The sequence below is a fragment of the Lepus europaeus genome, chromosome 1 (genome assembly GCF_033115175.1).
Source record: "Lepus europaeus isolate LE1 chromosome 1, mLepTim1.pri, whole genome shotgun sequence".
Lineage (NCBI taxonomy): Eukaryota > Metazoa > Chordata > Mammalia > Lagomorpha > Leporidae > Lepus > Lepus europaeus.
Window position 1 is genome coordinate 72,199,846 of NC_084827.1, and position 18,775 is coordinate 72,218,620.

Sequence of the window (18,775 nt, forward strand, 5' to 3'; positions counted from 1 at the left end):
CAAGGAGCTGGATTGGAAGTGGAACACCCAGGACTCAAAATGGCATCCCTTATGGGATGCTGGCACTGCAGGCTGGGGCTTTAACCCACTGTACCACAGCACTGGCCCCCCTCAGCTTCTATCTTTATAAGAAAAATAAACAAAAACTTCAATGTTCTGTAACTTTGGGACAGAGGCATTGTAAGCCATATATTATTTTCATAAATAACAGTTTCCTTGATACTACTGCTTATATTCTAAAAAGCCAATAAAACCTTTTCCATTTTATCCTATAAATAACTGGTAAAATTTTAAGTTCACAAGAAATCTTTTAACATACACATTATAGAGATTTCAATCTCTATATAATCATTTCAATAGAAATGATATCAAAAACATGTAGACAAAGTATAGTTACATTGTTTAAAAAGAAAACATATTAGAAAAGGTAATTCAATTTTAATTTATTTTCAACACTTTTTCTTCATGATCCAGATATTTTAAAATGCAAAGAAATTAACTTTCCATGATATGTCAGGGACAGGCACTAAAAAAAATTTTTTTCAGACTGCAAATGAGTTATACAAATGAAAATATCAAATGGAGATCCAGTTATCAAAACGAATGCACTCAACATATTAAAAGTTCACAATTTTTTGTACAGAGCACATAAAAAAGTCAGCTTTGCTAACCAACTGTTGTGTTTTAAAGAACTGTTGCAGAAGTTTGAAGAAAATAGATGCATTAGTTAACTTATAAAGAGATTAAAGAGCTTGAAACAAATATTAAAAAGAAGTTTGTGCCTTTATTAGAATTGTGTTAGGCTTTAAATATACCAATTGTTGTAATCAAATTATTGTGGGTTTGGGTGTTTTTTTGGGGGTGGGAGTAAGAAATGACACTAGAGAACTGCAACACTGGTCCAACAGTCTTGTCTTTACTTTTCTTTTAAGCAAGAAACAGAATGCAAGTATCAGAAAGCACTAGCAGGCATCAGTTAATCCAAGATACAGCTTCTTAGTTCCAAAAGCACTTGCAAAGAAAACCACTGGTAGGGAGGGAAGGGAAAAGGAGAGGGGAGCAATTTGTAATAACTGGAATCCCATGAGTGTGTACACCAAGTCTCATGAGGTTATTTTTTAAATTTATCCTTTACTTGGTCACTTTTTTCCTCAAATACTACAGTTTTTCTTTGACTTTTTTTCCTCAAAGTATAAAAAGTATGAAATATAAACAAGCTCTTGCATTGTACATTTAGAAGTGTACAATTCAAGCATTATAGAGCTATCTACATACCGATAAATCCCATCAAATCTTGGATAATTCAATAATATACAAAATATCAGGGCACAGAAAGAACTAAAACCCACTTCTTTTGTTACACATAAGAGTCAAATATTCAATCTAAAGAAAAACACTTAATCATTTTGGCTCTCTTCTACATGTGCATGTTGATACACTTATTAAAATATTCCTGTATAATCATGTTTGGTCTTAACTATTTCAAGTCAGGTTTAAAACCTCAAAATCAGCCATCCAGACAAAACAGGTAATCAGAAAGATTATCTCTTCTCCACCTCCCTAACCCCAAGAACTATGAAGTCAATTTTACGACATGACTCCAAACACTGGATTGTGACGACAAATGCTAGGTCCAATTTCTTCATAATCCTTTTTGGTATGGCATACTTGGTAGAACTCAGGCTGAAAACAAAAATACATATTTTCATAAAGATCAAAAACCGACCATCTTTCAATATGTTTTAAAAGAGATGCTTAAAACAGATGCTAAATCTAAATCTAAAATATTTATTTATCCATTCATGGTACTTCAACAAAACTTAGAAATTCTAGCAACCATGATTTAAAAGTCAGCTGTAAATCTTCATCAGAATTGAAAAGGAGCAATTAACTCATGTCTCCCAAACCTCCTGCCCAATAACTGTTCCTACAAAGATTTTGAAATTTTGAGGAATGGCAGGTTGAGTGTCAAATGTTCAGTCTGTTCACTGTACACTGACCCAATAATCTACAGAAGCAGTATTAGCCTAAGATACAGATACACTTTCTAATCATACAAACACATTTCTAGATCTTCCTGCCTTCCTCACTCAAGGTCTGGTAAATACAGACTGCCAATGCTCTCTGTTACCTCATTCTTAAAGAGCAAAGTCAAAAACTCAATTAGGTCATATGCAAAAATTGAAGATGATTAAAGTTACAAAAGAAAATGTTTGATTGTCTTTTTAAAAATTTTTAATTCTTTTTTAAATGTTCCTATTTTTAAATGATTTTAAGTCTGAAATTGTACAGTTATTCATTAATTTAAATAAGCTCCTTTCAACAAGACAAAATGCCATATTTACAAGGTTAATGGTATTAGAACATCTTTTAAAGGACTCCAAAGAATTCTGATTTGGGGATAGGGTTTTATAAAGTTCATTTACTCCGTTTAGGTCATCACACTTCCTATGCAATAAAACAGAACTTTTTCCTTAATGTTTCTAAATATCTGCCCAAAAAAATGACCTTCTTCTGATGACTATACATATTACCAGAGGCTTAAGAAAATTTTTCCTACAGAAATTTAAAATATGGTATATAAAATGCCCATTCCTCAACAATGACTAGCAAGCTTAAAACTACTCGAACATTAGTTGAAATGATTTTCAGTTTTTAAAAGAGTATGTGCATATTTTTAAAGTCTCTTACACTATACCTAAAGGATTGTTTTTCTTCTATAAATACTGACAAATTCTTCTATTTAAAAAAATCAAAATTTAAGAATAAGCTTCATCACACTCACTGTGGAAGCCAGCATCGATCCTCCAAACCAAACTGCATATCGTTGCATGTGGTGTGTAATGACTTGTACATCAATAGGTTTTGGCTTGAAAAAAAAAAAAAAAACCAGCAAAATTATTGTGATAGTAAATTCAAATAATAATTTCTGTATTATTTAACCTTAAATGTACATACACAAAAATAACGTTATCTACAAAGGACCGGGAACACTGTGGAAGGGGAAGGATAGGGTAGAATATAAGGAGAGGAAAGAATGAGCATTCATTTTATACAGTTCTGATTTTTAGAATCATGTTAATGTTTCACATAACTCAAAAATGAATAAAAATCTTAAAGTAGAGAATTGCATGGAGCAAGACAAAGTACAACATAAACAGGAATAATCGTATTTTTAAATAACATAACCCAGCTGAAATGAGGAAAGGGACAGTATCTCCTGAACAGACAGTTTTGATACTACACCCTCAGGCTAAAGATAAAAATCAAGCAAATATTGAACTTCAGTCAATAGGCCTATTTTTCACAATGGTATGGTTGAACAATTCCGAAGCTATTACAAATAAATTCCAGGACTGAGCAAAAAAAAAAAAAAACAGATTGTGGATAGCAGCAGTCAAGTTTCTCACTGTCAGAAAATGGCAGTACAAACAGGGGAAAGTAGAAAGCTAGAATGGGGGCCGGGCACCATGGCTCACATGGCTAATCCTCTGCCTGCGGCGCCGGCATCCAATATGGGCACCAGGTTCTAGACCCGGTGGCTCCTCTTCCAGACCAGCTCTCTGCTGTGGCCTGGGAGGGCAGTGGAGAATGGCCCAAGTGCTTGGGTCCCTGCACCCACATGGGAGACCAGGAAGAAGCTGCTGGCTTCGGATTGGCATAGCACCAGCCGTGGCAGCCATTTGCGGGGTGAACCAACGGAAGGAAGACCTTTCTCTCTCTCTGTCTCTCTCACTATCTATATCTCTACCTGTCAAATAAAAATAAAAATAAAAATAAAGCTAGAATGAATCCTCCCTCTGGTATTCTGGAACTGAAGGGTGTACTCATCACCCATGCACACATTCTAGCTCTGACCACTAAGATGGCCTAGATGTAGTATTCCACTAAAAGCTACCTCAGTGATTACCACTAGCCAGACATGAGAAAATTCAGCATCAAAATTAATGTATTAACATTTTATCACAACATTAATGATATAGCCCATAAAACAATGAAAAACCTAGAGTTTCTATAAGTGAATGAATGAATAAATGAGGGAAGAAGAGAGGAGGGCACTTTATAGCAAAATGAGACTAAAATACATAGAAGGAATGATAGAATTTGCTAAATACCATTTGGCAACTACTATATTAACAAGTATTTCAGGAAGGTTCATAATAGATGCCAACACCAGTGGTTAAAAGTTTGATGAGCAACAGGAATAATCTGAAAGTGTTTTCCCATAAGATTATTATTTAAATACAGAGAAAAAATAGTATGAAGAAATCTGGTAGTAACTTTAACCAAAGTAGCCAAAGTTAACACATGGAACAAATCACGTTTCTACTGATACACTGCACTAAAAATGATACAACATAACTTCTGCAGTATTACTAAAGTGCATAATCCAAACCCAATCGCATGAAAACATTAGACAAACCAAAACATGATATTCTACAAAATAAACAGACTGTAATACTCAAAATTGTTAAGGTCATGAAAGACCAAAAACTTGAGTAACTTTCAGATTGAAGGAGCACAATAATTAAATCAAACATGTGATCCTAGACCAGAGAGAAAAAAAGCCTGTTTACCTTTGGCTGTAGGACATTAGTGACACAATTGTTAACATCTGATTTAGATTCACAATCAATGTAACTGGCATGACTCCCATTATAGAGAACTTAAAATTATACTTGTAAAATTGAGCAATTTCTTAGCTTTTGTTTTTGTAGGTAGATAGGTGGAAGGGTGGATGAGTAGATAATAGATGGGGGATAGATGTATTGGTTAGTAAGGAAGAGGGTACAAACAAGTCAACATTGTGAAAAATCTACTACATGAGCAGACTGAAATGTGAAATCAGGCCACTATTAGTGACAGAACTTAAAACATACTTTTTATTACATTCCAAGGGATAGGTTTCTTTAAGTTTTATAGGAGTGGGAAACGTCTGGCCTACAGGCCAGGTAAGGCCCATGAAATCACTTGTATGACCCTGCTAAGATGACCACAGGAGGGACTCAAAATTCAATAAATCAGGAGCCCACATTGTGATCTTAAGGGTAGCCTGTGAAGCTGGCATCCCATATGGATAACAACAGTTCATGTCCTGGCTACTCCACTTCCAATCCAGCTCCTTGCTATTGTCCTGGGAAAGGCAGCAGAAGATGGCCCAAGTCCTAAGGCCCCTGAATCCACACAGGAGACCTGGATGAGCTTCTGGTTTTGGCCTGGCCCAGCCCTGCCTGTTGTGGCCATTTGGGGAATGAACCAGTGGATGAAAGATTTCTCTTCTCTTCTCTGTCTTGGCCTCTCCCTCTCTGTAACTCAACCTTTCAAATAAACAAATGAATCTTAAAAAAAAAAAAAAAAATTGTGGTCCCATAATGAATTCTGCTTCTGGAATATGCAGAGAAACCTACTATATAAGCTATCTGTGAAACAAAAATGTTAAAAATAAAACAGAAGGAACAAAAACACCAAAGCTTTCAGAAATGCAGACACTAAGACTCAAATGACCCAGAACATCATGGATATGAATGCACGATATTAATCACTTTCCACTAGAATACTTTAATAGGTACCCTTATTTTTCTTAAATAAAAGTTGGAAAGCATTTTTCATCCTCATTATAATAACCAAGGCACCCTTAACTTTCCCACCAATAATTAAGAAAACCAACCTTCAATCTACCGCCACTCAATTCTTCACTCAACTTCAGCCTGGCATCTACAGTTCTTTTCAAATCTCTTTGCAAACGACGTCCAAAGTCCCTGAACATGGTTGAACCTCCAGAGAGGACAATATTCTGTATTAATGGGGAAAAAAATGACTTTTATTTTAAAAGAAAAAATTAAGGATCAAAAACCCAGTTAATAGTAAAACTATTATATCCTTTTAAAGACATGTTTAATAATCAATAATGGGCAGAAAATAAGGAAGTATTTTAAAACTGTGATCCTGAGTAACAATTTTGCTATAAATACCTTGTAGAGAGGACGTCTAACATCAATAGGACAATTCTGAATTACTTCATCTACAACTTCTGAGATAGGCTGCGTAAAGTCTGGATTAGCAAACTGAAAAATAAGTTGTAGAGAGATCAGATCAGAGCACAAATGAAATCCAAGTGAAGCGTCTCATAATGTGCATATTCCAAAAACTTTGATGACCCTTCATAGGCAAACATTTCAAAATATTATGCACCAAAATAAACTTATTTTAATTCTATTTGATATAAACTTTTTGTAGTACCTTTTGTATATTATAATAAGCACTCTTTAAACAGAGGTGCATATAAGGGGCCAGGGCTGTGGCGTAGAGGGTAAAGCCACCACCTGCAGTGCTGGCATCCCATATGAGTGCCAGTTCATGTCCCGGCTGCTCCCCTTCCAATCCAGATCTCTGCTATAGCCTGGGAAAGCAGCGGAAGATGCCCCAAGTCCTTGGACCCCTGCACCCACATGAGAAGACCCAGATAAACTCCTGGCTCCTGGCTTCAGATTGGCACAGCTCTGGCCGTTGCAGCCAATTAGGCAGTGAACCATCAGATGGAAGATCTCTCTCTCTCTCTCTCTCTCTCTTTGCTTCCCCTTCTCTCTCTGTAACTCTTTCAAATAAATAAATTAATTTTTTTAAAAAGTGCACATAAAACAAGGTTATATACTGATGAGATGATGAAAATGTGACCAGTCTTGCAGGAACCTGATACCATATTTCTCCAGGTAACAATGGTTCAAAATTAACCAATTTAAGGTCCTCAGTAACTTACTGAAATATTTACTCTGAATAATGAGAATCAACTGTCTATTTCTATGATGATCTACCATAACTAAAACAAAACTATTTTAAAGGAGATGATACTCAAAGGCAAAACTTGTTTTTTAGAATTGTAAAAAAAAAAAAAAAAATTGAATGATTCATCTTTTAAAATATGCATCTCTTAGGGGCCGGCGCTGTGGCGCAGCGGGTTAAAGCCCTGGCCTGAAGCGCCAGCATCCCATTTGAGCACCAGTTCTAGTCCTGGCTGCTCCTCTTCCGATCCAGCTCTCTGCTATGGCCTGGGAAAGCAGTAGAAGATGGTCCAAGTCATTGGGCCCCTGCACCCACGTGGGAGACCCGGAAGAAGCTCCTGGCTTCGGATCGGCACAGCTCCAGCCACTGCGGCCATCTGGGGAGTGAACCATCAGATGGAAAACCTCTCTATGTCTCTACCTCTCTCTGTAACTCTTTCAAATAAGTAAAATAAATCTTTAAAAAAATATGCACCTCTTGAAAGTAGGTACAGGAAAAAAACATGGACTGGCTATACATTAAATTAATTTTCTTTAGGAGAAAAAGGGAAAAAGGATGAGAAGCAGAGAAAAGAGAGGGTCTGAGTAGGATACTCTTTCTAGATTTTAGTTCTCAAAAAAATTCTGAATATGATACATGTCTTAATATTAGGATGTATTTGAAGTGAAAGGTACATGCGTGTCATACAGCATATTTTCCAGATTTTTTTTTCAAGCAGATTTGGTAGGTAGGTAGGGAGATTTGAGATGAAGGAAAGGTATTTGGACAAAACAGTTATGGAATGGAAATAAGAGCTTAAAAATAACTTTTAAAACTTAAAATTAATGGATAACATTAATACATATAACAAAGAGGCCTTATGCACAGAGACATAAAATTAGAGAAGGCCTCCTTTCTTCCTGATCATTTATTTGTGTGTGTGTGCGTGTGTGTATATATATACCTTATGCCTCTCCTAAACGATCCTGTGTATTTTCTGGTAGAAAGTACAAAAAGGAAGACATGGTTTTCAAATGCTAGCTCTGATAATTAAGCTTATATTCTGAAACAAAGATCTAACTCTAATGAAACTTTTCAAAATTACTTAAGTGACCACATATTACTCTTTACAAAGTAAAAAGGAAATTCTAGCAGAGTTTTCCTAGTTTAAAAATAAAAGGGTGAAATCTAGTTCTAATTAAAAAATAAACAAATTTACTTTATTAAAATGAATGAAATTTGAAATATTTTCCACCTCTCTTGGCTTCTCATTTATGAATTAGGTTGACCAAATGAGACAGCATTCCTTTATTTACTAAACCAATTCTATAATTGAATAGATGATTTTTAAACTTTGTGTCAATGTTTTCTAGTTTTCAAGATTTTTAAATTATTTAGAGCCTGGGTAAACAATGAGGAGAGATTTAATGTTAATGATGACACAAAATCCATTAATTTAGATAAACTAAAACATTAACAAGAAAGATTCTACTGATCTCTATTATCATAGTAAGAGAAAAGACTGGCAGCCAAAATCTGTGTGAAACAAGCTAGGAATTTACAAAAGGAATTCTAAGAAGGACACAGAAATGGAATATAGTGGTTCATACTGAGCCTGTACAGACCAACTACAACTAAGGTGTTTTCTCTCTCAAGAGTAGCCCATATTGTATTACAAGAAGAAACCAGGAAATATAGCACAACTCAGATGACTCTCATTTAAAGACAAGTTCACATGCCAACACAGAATGGCTTAGTAAATGATTAAGTAGAATGTGCAGCATAATTGGAATATTGAAAATTTTATTTTCCATGATCACATCTGTAATACTGGACAACCTCTCTTGGTCTGTGAACTCTCCAAAAAACTTTTAGTTCTCGAAACATTATGCTCTTTATGATCCCTTAGCAATACTTTAACCTTAAAACATGTCATTTGCTCTAACTATAAAAAAAGAGATCTAATTCCCCCAAATTTGGACAAATATTAACAATTTGACAAAAGTTTCCTATTAATTCATTTTTAAAAGTATTAAGTTGATAATGTAAAACTTGCCAATTCTTTAATTGTCCCTTTGTTAGTCATATCCTTCAGTGTTTACCAAAAACAGTAATACACACACACACACACACAAAATTAACCTGTCCATATTCCTTTCTCTACTTTTAAGACAAGTTTGCCTACTGTATGTCTGTAGACTTTCCATAATGGTTTTTATTCAATACCCAAAACAAAAAAACTTAAATATCCTTTCATCAAATCCTGAATATGCCCACAGAAATTCTGATGTAGAAAGAAATGAAGGGGTTGGCATCTGGCCTAGCAATTAAGATGCCTGCATTCCATACCTAGGTTGGATTCATGGTTTTAGTTCTCTACTTCAGCTTCCAGCTAATGCAAACTCTGGGACACAGTGGGGATGGCTCAAGTAGTTGGGTTACTACCACCCAATGTGTGAGACCTGGAATAAGTTCCTAGTTCCAGTCTCTTGCCCCAGGATCAGACCTGTCTGGTGAGGGCATCTGGGGAGTTAACTAGAGGATGGGTGCTCTGTGTACCTTGTGGGAAATCCAGAAACATATACTGAGTTCCCAGCTCAGGGCTCTGGCATCCAGGCAGGTGTCAGCATTTGGGGAATGAATTCTGCCTATCTCTATCTCATATGAATTTTTTAAAAAGAAGAAAGGTGGAAGGCACTGTTCAGATGAAATCTTTCTATTAGATCTCTCTTTAACAACAACAACAAAACAGAGGTGCTAGTGCTGCAGCACAGCAGGTTAAGTTACCACCTGCAACTAGCATTCCAAACTGGAGTGCTGGTTCAAGTCCTGCCTACTCTGTTTCCAATTCCACTTCCTGCTAATGCATCTGGGAAAGCAATAGAAGATGGTCCAAGCACATGGGCCCCTTCCACCCACAAGGGAGATCCAGATGGAGTTCCTAGCTCCTAGCTTCAGCCTGGCCCAGACATGGGTGTTGTGGACATTTGGACAGTGACCCAAATGGAAGATAGAAGATTGATCTCTCTGCCTCTCCTACAAATAAATCTTAAAAAAATAAATAAATAAATAAATAAAAAATAAAAAAAAAATTGGGCATGTGAATTATATTGAAGATGAAATATATTGAAGAATAAGGAAATATATTTTTGAACTGAGCTCATCATAAACACTAGAAAGAACTATTCAGCACTTTCTTCTTAATGAAATTAAAATTTTAAAATCTTCCAGGGCCTAGTGGGTTAAATCGGTGCCTGAGACACCAGCATCCCCTATGGGTTCCAGTTGGATTCCCAGATGCTCCACCTCAGATCAGCTCTCTGCTAATGAGCCTGGGAAAGTAGCAGAAGATGGCCCAAGTGTCTGGGCCTGGACAAACCACAGGAGAGAACCGATACAGCTGCTGGCTTCTGGCTTCTGCCTGGCCCAGCCATAGCCATCGCAGAGTTGGGGGAGTAAAACAATGTATGGAAGCTCTTTTTCTTTCTCTGTTCCTCCTCCTCTAACTCCAACTTTCAAATAAATATATCTTTAAAAACATCTTCCTAGGTTTTAAAATCTGTATAATAAAGTTCAAGGTATAGGAAAAATTTGGACTACTGTGTTTACCTGGGTATGTTTGCTATTCTCTATATTTTTTGAAGAAGAGTAAAGATATTCCTTCCTTAACAACATCTTCTAATGTCCTCAACAATGGTATCTTAACATATGATTAAAGAGCCAGAGATAAGCAGTCATGAAACAGTAACAAGGTAGCAAAAATATTCAAAAGCAGGTGAGGAGGAGCTCTTGAAAATTAAAGACACTTTCAGAAATTTTAAAAATTAAATAGAAAGCTCAGTGGATAAAGCTGAAAAAGTCACCTAGAGAATAAAACAAAAGGACAAGGAAAATAGCACACCAAAACATCAGAGGACAAAGGGAAGATCCTACAAATATCTGTAGAGGAAAAAACAGTTCCTATACCCAGAAATCAGAACTATTTTTTTTAACTTCAAGTTATAATAAAAAACAGTGGTTTCAAAATGCTAAAGGAAGATGATTTTTGATCTAGGATTCTACACTCAAACTATCAAAAAAGTATACACACAAAATGAATACACTTCAGACACGTAAGATGTTGTAATTTTCATCACCTTTTATCAGGAACCTATTGGTAGATGATCTCCAATACAATAAAGTAGACAATGAGAATAAAAAACGTTCCGGATATCGGAAAAAGAATTCCCAGAATGATGAGGGAAGAATAGAGAACCTCAATATCAGATGTAAAAAAAAAGTGGTTTCATATTGGGAGATATCACATAATCCAGATATTTAAATTGATGGAAAAACAACAAAATCTTTGCATCTGAATATTCTATGAAGAGATTTATAAAACTAGTAGAGAATCTGGAAGCCAATGAGTGATATTTTTAAACTATAAAAACTTAATAACTCTATGAAAAATAAATATAGGACAAGAAGAGATTTCATGGCTAACTATAAAGCTCCTATCTGAACAGAAGTAACAAAAAGTATAAATACTTCCCCTAAGTAAGCAAAATGTAACCACAGGAGTTAAGATAGATACTACTGTGCTGGGAATAGAAGCAGAGAAAAGGCAATCCTCCTCTTCCATACCTGGAAATTGATAGAAAATACCTAACACTGATAAACAAAGTTGCATAATAACCAAGCAATTCTTAGGTATAAATGCCATCATAAAAAAATCTCAACTAAGCAGAGTCTGAAGTAGTTACCTCTAGCAACAGAAAATAGGGAAAGAAACACACAGGATAAATCTGTTTTAGATTTTGCAGAACAAGGACCTCAAAAAAAAAAAGATTTACTTATTTGTTTATTCAAAAGGCAGAGCAGGGGTGTTGGTATAGAGAGTGAGCAAACTATGTTCCATCTGCAGGTTCATTCCCCAAATAGCCACAACAACCAGGGATGATGGGCCAGGCTGAAGCTATGAACTCCATCCCAGTTTCCCACACAGGTGGCAGGGTCAGGTAATTAGCAGAAGTTGAATATCTTTTTATGATGGCATTTATACCTATGATAGGAAGCAGAGCTATCTGGGACTTGAACTGGCACTCAGATATGGGATGCCAAAAATCACAAGTGGTGACTTAACCCACTGTGCCATAACCAGCCCAAAACCAGGACTTTTAAACACTATGCATATACGTAACTGACTTTAACGCAGAAAATATTGGCATGCAAATAAAGGTTATTTAAAGTAAAAACTGATATATGAAAACATGAGCAAGACAAATTTTAATTCAAATAAATATCCATTCCTTTCCAAAGGAATATTCCCAACCCAAATTTAATTCATTTACCTATCTAAAGTTTCAGTGTTTTTAAGACATCTAAGACACTAACTAAACAAATTTTTTTTAATAGTCCACTAGGGGTGGGTGTTGAGGTGCAGAGGCTTCAGTTACCACTTGGGATGCCCACATACCATATCAGAGTGCTGGTTTGAGTCCTGGCTACCCTGCTTCCAATCCAGCTTCCTGCTAATGTGCCTGGGAAGCAGAGGATGATGGCTTACGTATTTGCATTCCTGCCACCCTAGAGACCTGGATGGAGTTGCTGGCTCCTGGCTTCAGCCTGGCCCAACCTTGGTTATGATGGGAATTTGGGGAATGAAGTACCAGATGGAAGATCTCTCTTTCCCTCTGTCTCTGTCACTTTGCCTTTCAAACAAAAATCAATCAATCAATATTAAAAAGGCAATCCACTCAAATGGAAGAACAGATATCTCCTACTTCCCATGCAATGCTATTATCTATCCTGGAGAGGATTCTATTCATCTAGGCCTCTGGATCAGGATTTTCCACAATTCTCTAGTTACTGTTCTCAACTTAGGGTTTTAATCTTTCTCCAACATTTTCTTTCTTTCTTTCTTTCTTTTTTTTTTTAAGATTGTTTATTTATTTGAGAGGTAGAGCCACAGACAGCAAGAGGGAGAGACAGAGAGAAAGATCTTCCATCCGCCATTTCACTCCTCAAATGGCTACAACGGCTAGAGTTGAGCCAATCCAAAGCCAGGAGCCAGGAGCTTCCACCAGGCCTCCTGTATGGGCATAGGGGCCCAAGTGTTTGAGCCATCTTATACTGTTTTCCCAGTCCATAGCAGAGAGCTAGATCAGAAAAGGAGTGGCCAGGACTAGAACCAGTGCCCATATGGGATGCTGGCACAGCAAGTGGAGGATTAACCCACTGAACCACAGCATTAGCCCATCTCCAACATTTTCAACTTCAACACAACTGATATTTCCTAATTCAAGTGATCCTTAATCCACTTCTGTTTCAGCCACTTACATATACCTGACCCCACAGATAGATCTGCCTCAACATCCAGCCACATGTGGTTATTTATTCACCCTCTTGAATCTCCATCAAAAGAATAACAACAAAATTATAAGAAAAAGTAAACGTCCAAGGACAAAAAGGAAATACCACATCCTAAGTTCCACCAGAAGGGCATAGTGTTAAGAATGAAATCACTTCACATTGCAGTGTAGAACACTCCAAAGTCTCAGGAACTGACAAAATAAAGGTAGACTCATAAGCAGAGGTAAAACCAGCTTTAAAAAAGGGAAACAAATTTTTCTATATGGAATGAGACACTCCAGATTTCCTTCCAGGTTTTGTACAACCAAGCAGTTAATTCCAACCTAAATACACAGAAAATGAAGGATTTGAAACAAGACAAAAGTTTATGAAAAGGTGAATTTTAAGAGAAGAAATCATATTATACTAACCTGCCTCAAAAGTGAACAATAACCACAGGTATGATACTGTAATACTACTGATTTACCTAACAATAAACTAATATGTGGGAAGGCTGGGAAGAAAGAAACTCTAGATAAAAATTAACCAAGAGGTTAGACGAACTATCAAACATTAGCATATCAATACATAGCACGAATAAGTACAGTATTTTGGAAATCTAGAGATGATTATTCAAGAGCAATTTACAATAGCTATTGGCTGCTCTGTAGGACACAAAGGGGAGTAGAAGGTTATTTGACCTTTTAAAATTGTGCTGTAGTAGGCATTTGGCATAGCATTAAAGACTCTGCTTGGAATGCCCATATTCCATATCTGAGAGCCTGGGTTCGAGTCTTGGCCTCACTTCCAATTCCAGCTTCCTACTAATGTACATCCTGGGAGGCAGTAGTGATAACTTAAGTTCTTGGGTCCCGATTACCCACATAGGAAACCCGGATGGAATTCCAGGATCCTTGCTTCAGCCAGGCCCAGCCACATCTATTGCAGGCATTTGGTGAGTAAACCAATGGATAGAAGATCTTGCTGTCTCTGCCACTCTGTCTCCCAAATAAACAAGGTTTTATTACTTTCAATGAAAAACAAAACAAAAAAACAAAACTATGTGTATACTTCAATTTTTATTCTTTTTATTTTTAAAGAAATTACAAAAATTTGTGCCACTTAAAACCTTAAATCCAGTAAACTAGTAAAACCACAAGTACTATCTTTCTGTTACTCAACTCCTCTGCCACCAGTTTTTAACTATATACCAATTCATCATGATCTATAATCCATGCCTGCATTCCTCATTATTGCTAAATATTTGACTTTCTGTATTCACTCCATCCTCTACCCTATTAACAATATAACTTTTTTGCCTTGTCAAAACCTTTTGTTATTCACCCACAAATGCCTAGAAAAAAGTCTACTATGAGCCAAGTAAGTTTTAAGCATCTAACATCACTGCTGTGGGTAGAAAATGGATGCCCCACTACTATTAATTAGATACTCCTTAGTGACTAGAAGTCATTATTCTCCAGGCAGGGTCTTCAAAAAGTTCACAGGAAAGCATGTATTATGAAGAAACTATTAATAGATTTAAAAAAATAAACTGGTACTAACCTGTTACAACATGTCTGAGTAGGATCTAGTTTAAGGCTGGAAGTAGGATGATGCCAGTTTAAAAAGTTTAAGGTTGCCCCTATCAGAGCAACATGAATACTGCTAAAATGGAAGCAAGAACAAACACCAAACTTATGGTGAAGCTTGGGTGGAAGAATGGTGAAATCACTGATGATTTACAAAAAGTTATGGGTACCACACTCCAAAGAAATCAGCAATTTACAAGTGGATAATTCATTTTAAGAAGGGACAAGAAAATGATAAAAATTAAGTACACAGAAGATCACCTACATCAATTTGCAAGGCAAAAACTAATCTTGTTTGAAAATTGCCAACAACTGACAGCATACACAACAGCCAACACGACAGGCATCTCAACTGGTTCAATTCACATAGTTCTGAGTGAAAAATAATAGGAGAACAATTTTCTGCCAAAACTATGCATGCAGATCAATTACAGACTAGAGAAAACTGTCAATGGAAATTTTAAACAAATGCAATCAAGATACTGAAGCATTTCCTCAAATAATTGGAAAAGGGGATAAAACACAGTTTTTTCGGTATGATCCTCAAGACAAAGCAATGTTGAAACAAGAGGTGGAAGTGATCCAGTCAAAGCAGAAGTGGACTAGTCTAGACCAAAGGTCATGGCAACACATTTTGGGGATGCTCAAGGCATGTTGTTGACTTTCTGGAGAGTCAAAGAACCACAATATGTGCTTACTAGGAGAGCATTTTGAGAAAGCTGGCCAAATATTTAGCAGCAAAATTTAACCAGAGTCCTTCTCTACCACAATGCACCTGCTCATCTTTCTCATCAAACAGGTCAATCTGGCCAAATACTTCTATGGAAAATCACTAAGTATCCCCTTTAGTCATTGATTCCTTCTGACAGCATTTTTTTTCCCCTAATCTTAAGAAAATCACTTGGCCAGTGCCATGGCTTAACAGGCTAATCCTCTGCCTTGCGGCACCGGCACACCGGGTTCTAGTCCCGGTCGGGGCGCCGGATTCTATCCCGGTTGCCCCTCTTCCAGGCCAGCTCTCTGCTATGGCCCGGGAAGGCAGTGGAGGATGGCCCAAGTCCTTGGGCCCTGCACCCCATGGGAGACCAGGAGAAGCACTTGGCTCCTGGCTTCAGATCAGCGAGATGCGCCGGCTGCAGCAGCCATTGGAGGGTGAACCAATGGCAAAAAGGAAGACCTTTCTCTCTGTCTCTCTCTCTCTCACTATCCACTCTGCCTGTCCCAAAAAAAAAAAAATCACTCAAGGGCACCCATTTTCCTTCATTCAATAATATAAAAGACTACATTGGCATGGTTAAATTCCCAAGATTCTCAATTCTTTAGGGATGAATTAAAATGGCTAGTGTGGTTTACAGAAATGTCTTGAATTTGATGGTGTTTATACTGTGAAATATCTTATAGTTTTTAATTCTAATTACATTTTCCACAAACTCTTTGAAGTCCCCTCATGCAACCAACTTTATGCCTAATACCTTCCCCCCAACACATCAGCAAGATTCTCCTTTGTGAAAAAAATTTAAGAATTATAAATGATGAACATGCTTAACTACTTCCTTACCCCTCTGTCCTTCCCAGTTCTGAAGACTACCCATATTAACTTGTAATTTCCTGTCACTGGAGTAACCTATCTTTAAAATAAAAACTATCCTCAGCCTTACTCTTGCAACTGACTTCTTACCAGTTCCAGCAGGTACTACTCTTTCACAGACCCAGGATGCTCATATTGGCAATTTCTAAACTTTTACTTCTCATTGAGGTGTCAAGCTGCCTCTATCATACCATTCCACTGAAACTACGCCCTTAGGATCACCAATAACCTGATGTTGAAACACCCACGAGTGCTTCCCAGGTTTTTTCTAACACAGCTCCACTGCAGCAACTGGCACTGCTTAACGTCCTCCTTAAAACATTCACGTATCTCCCAATTTTATGGCCATAATCATTTCTGTAATCTTTCATTTTCTTCTTACTTACAGTCTTTCTATTCTGTCCAGTGTTCATGTCCACTAAGGCCTGATTTTTTTCTTTAACCTTCATTTCACTCTACAGCCTCTCCCTGGCCAATTTCTTCTTTTGCCACACATAGGATGATGACTTTACACCCATCTTCACTCTAGGACACTTACCCCAGACAAAAACTTAGAAACAAAGTGTCTGTTTCTGAACCTTTATAGACACACATATAGCATAAACTCATTTGTTTCTCCTCCCCTCCAGAATTTCTAATTTTGCTGGCTGGCACATCTGTTTGCTCATGTTACAAACCAGGGAATCATCTCAGATTCCTGGTTTTCTTACTGCCCCTCCACATCTAGGCAATTACTAAGTCACGTTAAGTCTATTATTTTTCATTCACCTCTTTTCTCGTTATTCATTTTTAATCCAAAAAACTGTAATAAACCCACCTTTCCAACATAATACTCCCCTGTCCCAATCCATCCAACCCCGTGCTGCTGCTAATCTTTCTGAAACCTTTACATCCATCCATGTCACTTACAAGCTGAAAGCTTCTGCATGTCTTTCTTGGGAATCCAACCAATGCCCTTCTATAGTGTGTCTGTCATTCATGAGCTGGCCCTTGAATACCTATCTGGATCTATCTCCTGCCACTCCTTTAACACACGTCTGTCAAGCTTATCTCCTCTGCCAAAAATATATTCCCCTAACACACCTGCCTGACACATACCCATTCATCCTTTAAGTCTCAGTTTAACTGATATCTCTAAGTTTCCTGGTACTCCCAAGCAGACTTAGATGCTTTTTGCTCCCATGTCCTCACCAGACACATGCATTCATTGCAGCACTTATACCTATTTTAAATATGTGTATCTCTTTTTCAAAACTGAATTTTTATTTACTTATTTGAATGGTTGAGACACACCTATGCATGCGCGCACACACACACACACACATACATAGAAAAAGAGGGAGGGAGGGGGGAGAGGGAAGGAGAAAGAGAGATTTCAAAGGCGGAGTGACAGAAAGAGAAGAAGACAGATCTTCCATTCACTGGTTCACTCCCTAAATGCCTGCAATAGCCAATGTAGGTCCAGGTCGAAGCCAGGAGCCCGGAATTCCCATCCAGGTCTCCCACATGAGAAGCAAGTGACCCAAGTACTTGAGTCATTACCTGCTGCTTACTAGGAAGAGCATTAGCAGGAAGTTGGACTGAAAGCAGAGCCAGGACTAGAATTTAGGAACTCCAATATGAAATGTGGGCAATTTAATCACTGCACCAAACCCTTTCTTACTGTTTGAGCTTGATAAGAACAAGATAAAATAATTTTTAATCTTCAAATACTCAGTACTTTAAGTGAGACCATAGGGACTGGCATTGTGGTACAGCAGGTTAAGCCACTGCTTGGGACATCTACATCCTGTATCAGAGAGGCAGTTGGCATCCTGGCTCTTCTGCCTTCAATCCAGCTTCCTATTAATACTACATAGCAGCAGATAACAGTTCAAGTATCTGTGTTCCTGTCACACATGTAGGAGATCTGGATGAGTTTCTGGGTCCTGGATTCAGCCTGGCCTAGCCTAAGCTATTGTGCCCATTTGGAGAGTGACCGATATTGGAAGATATTTGTTCCTGTCACTCTGCTATAAATAAATAAATCTTAAAAAAAAAAAAAAGAAAGAAAGAAAGAAAGAAACCTGATGCACTGACGCTGTGGTGCAGCAGATTAAAGCCCCAGCCTGCAGCACTGGCATCCAATATGGGCGCCAGTTTGAGTCCTGACTGCTTCACTTCTGATCTAGCTCTCTGCTAATGCACGTGGGAAAGCAGCAGAAGATGGTCCAAGTGCTTTGCACCCCTGCACCCACATGTGAGACCTGTTAGAAGTTCCGAGCTCCTGGCTTTGGCATAGCCCAACCCTGGTTGTTACAGCCATTTGCAGAGTGAACCAACAGGTAGAAGACCTCTTTCTCTCTCTCTAATTCTGCCTTTCAATTAAATAAAATAAATCTTAAAGAAAAAACACCCGAGACCTAGGGCAGGTGTATGGCATAGAAGGTACCATAGCCGGAAACAGAGGCATACTATATGGGATATGAAAAATCTCTTTTTCAAATAAATAAATCTTAAAAAAAAAAAA

The 18,775-nt window shown here is 37.4% G+C and overlaps 1 protein-coding gene across 1 annotated transcript in view; it reads right to left on the reverse strand.

Annotated features, from left to right (window-relative positions):
- Positions 1-842: 842 nt before the first annotated feature.
- ACTR3 (actin related protein 3) overlaps positions 843-18,775 on the reverse strand; it is a 61,125-nt gene continuing 43,192 nt past the window's right edge. The window contains exons 9-12 of the mRNA XM_062185529.1: positions 5,973-6,065; positions 5,669-5,794; positions 2,786-2,869; positions 843-1,683 (exon numbers count right to left, since the gene is read on the reverse strand). Coding sequence (XP_062041513.1) covers positions 1,588-1,683; positions 2,786-2,869; positions 5,669-5,794; positions 5,973-6,065 — 399 coding nt within the window. The 3' untranslated portion in view covers positions 843-1,587. The remainder of the gene's footprint in view (positions 1,684-2,785; positions 2,870-5,668; positions 5,795-5,972; positions 6,066-18,775) is intronic.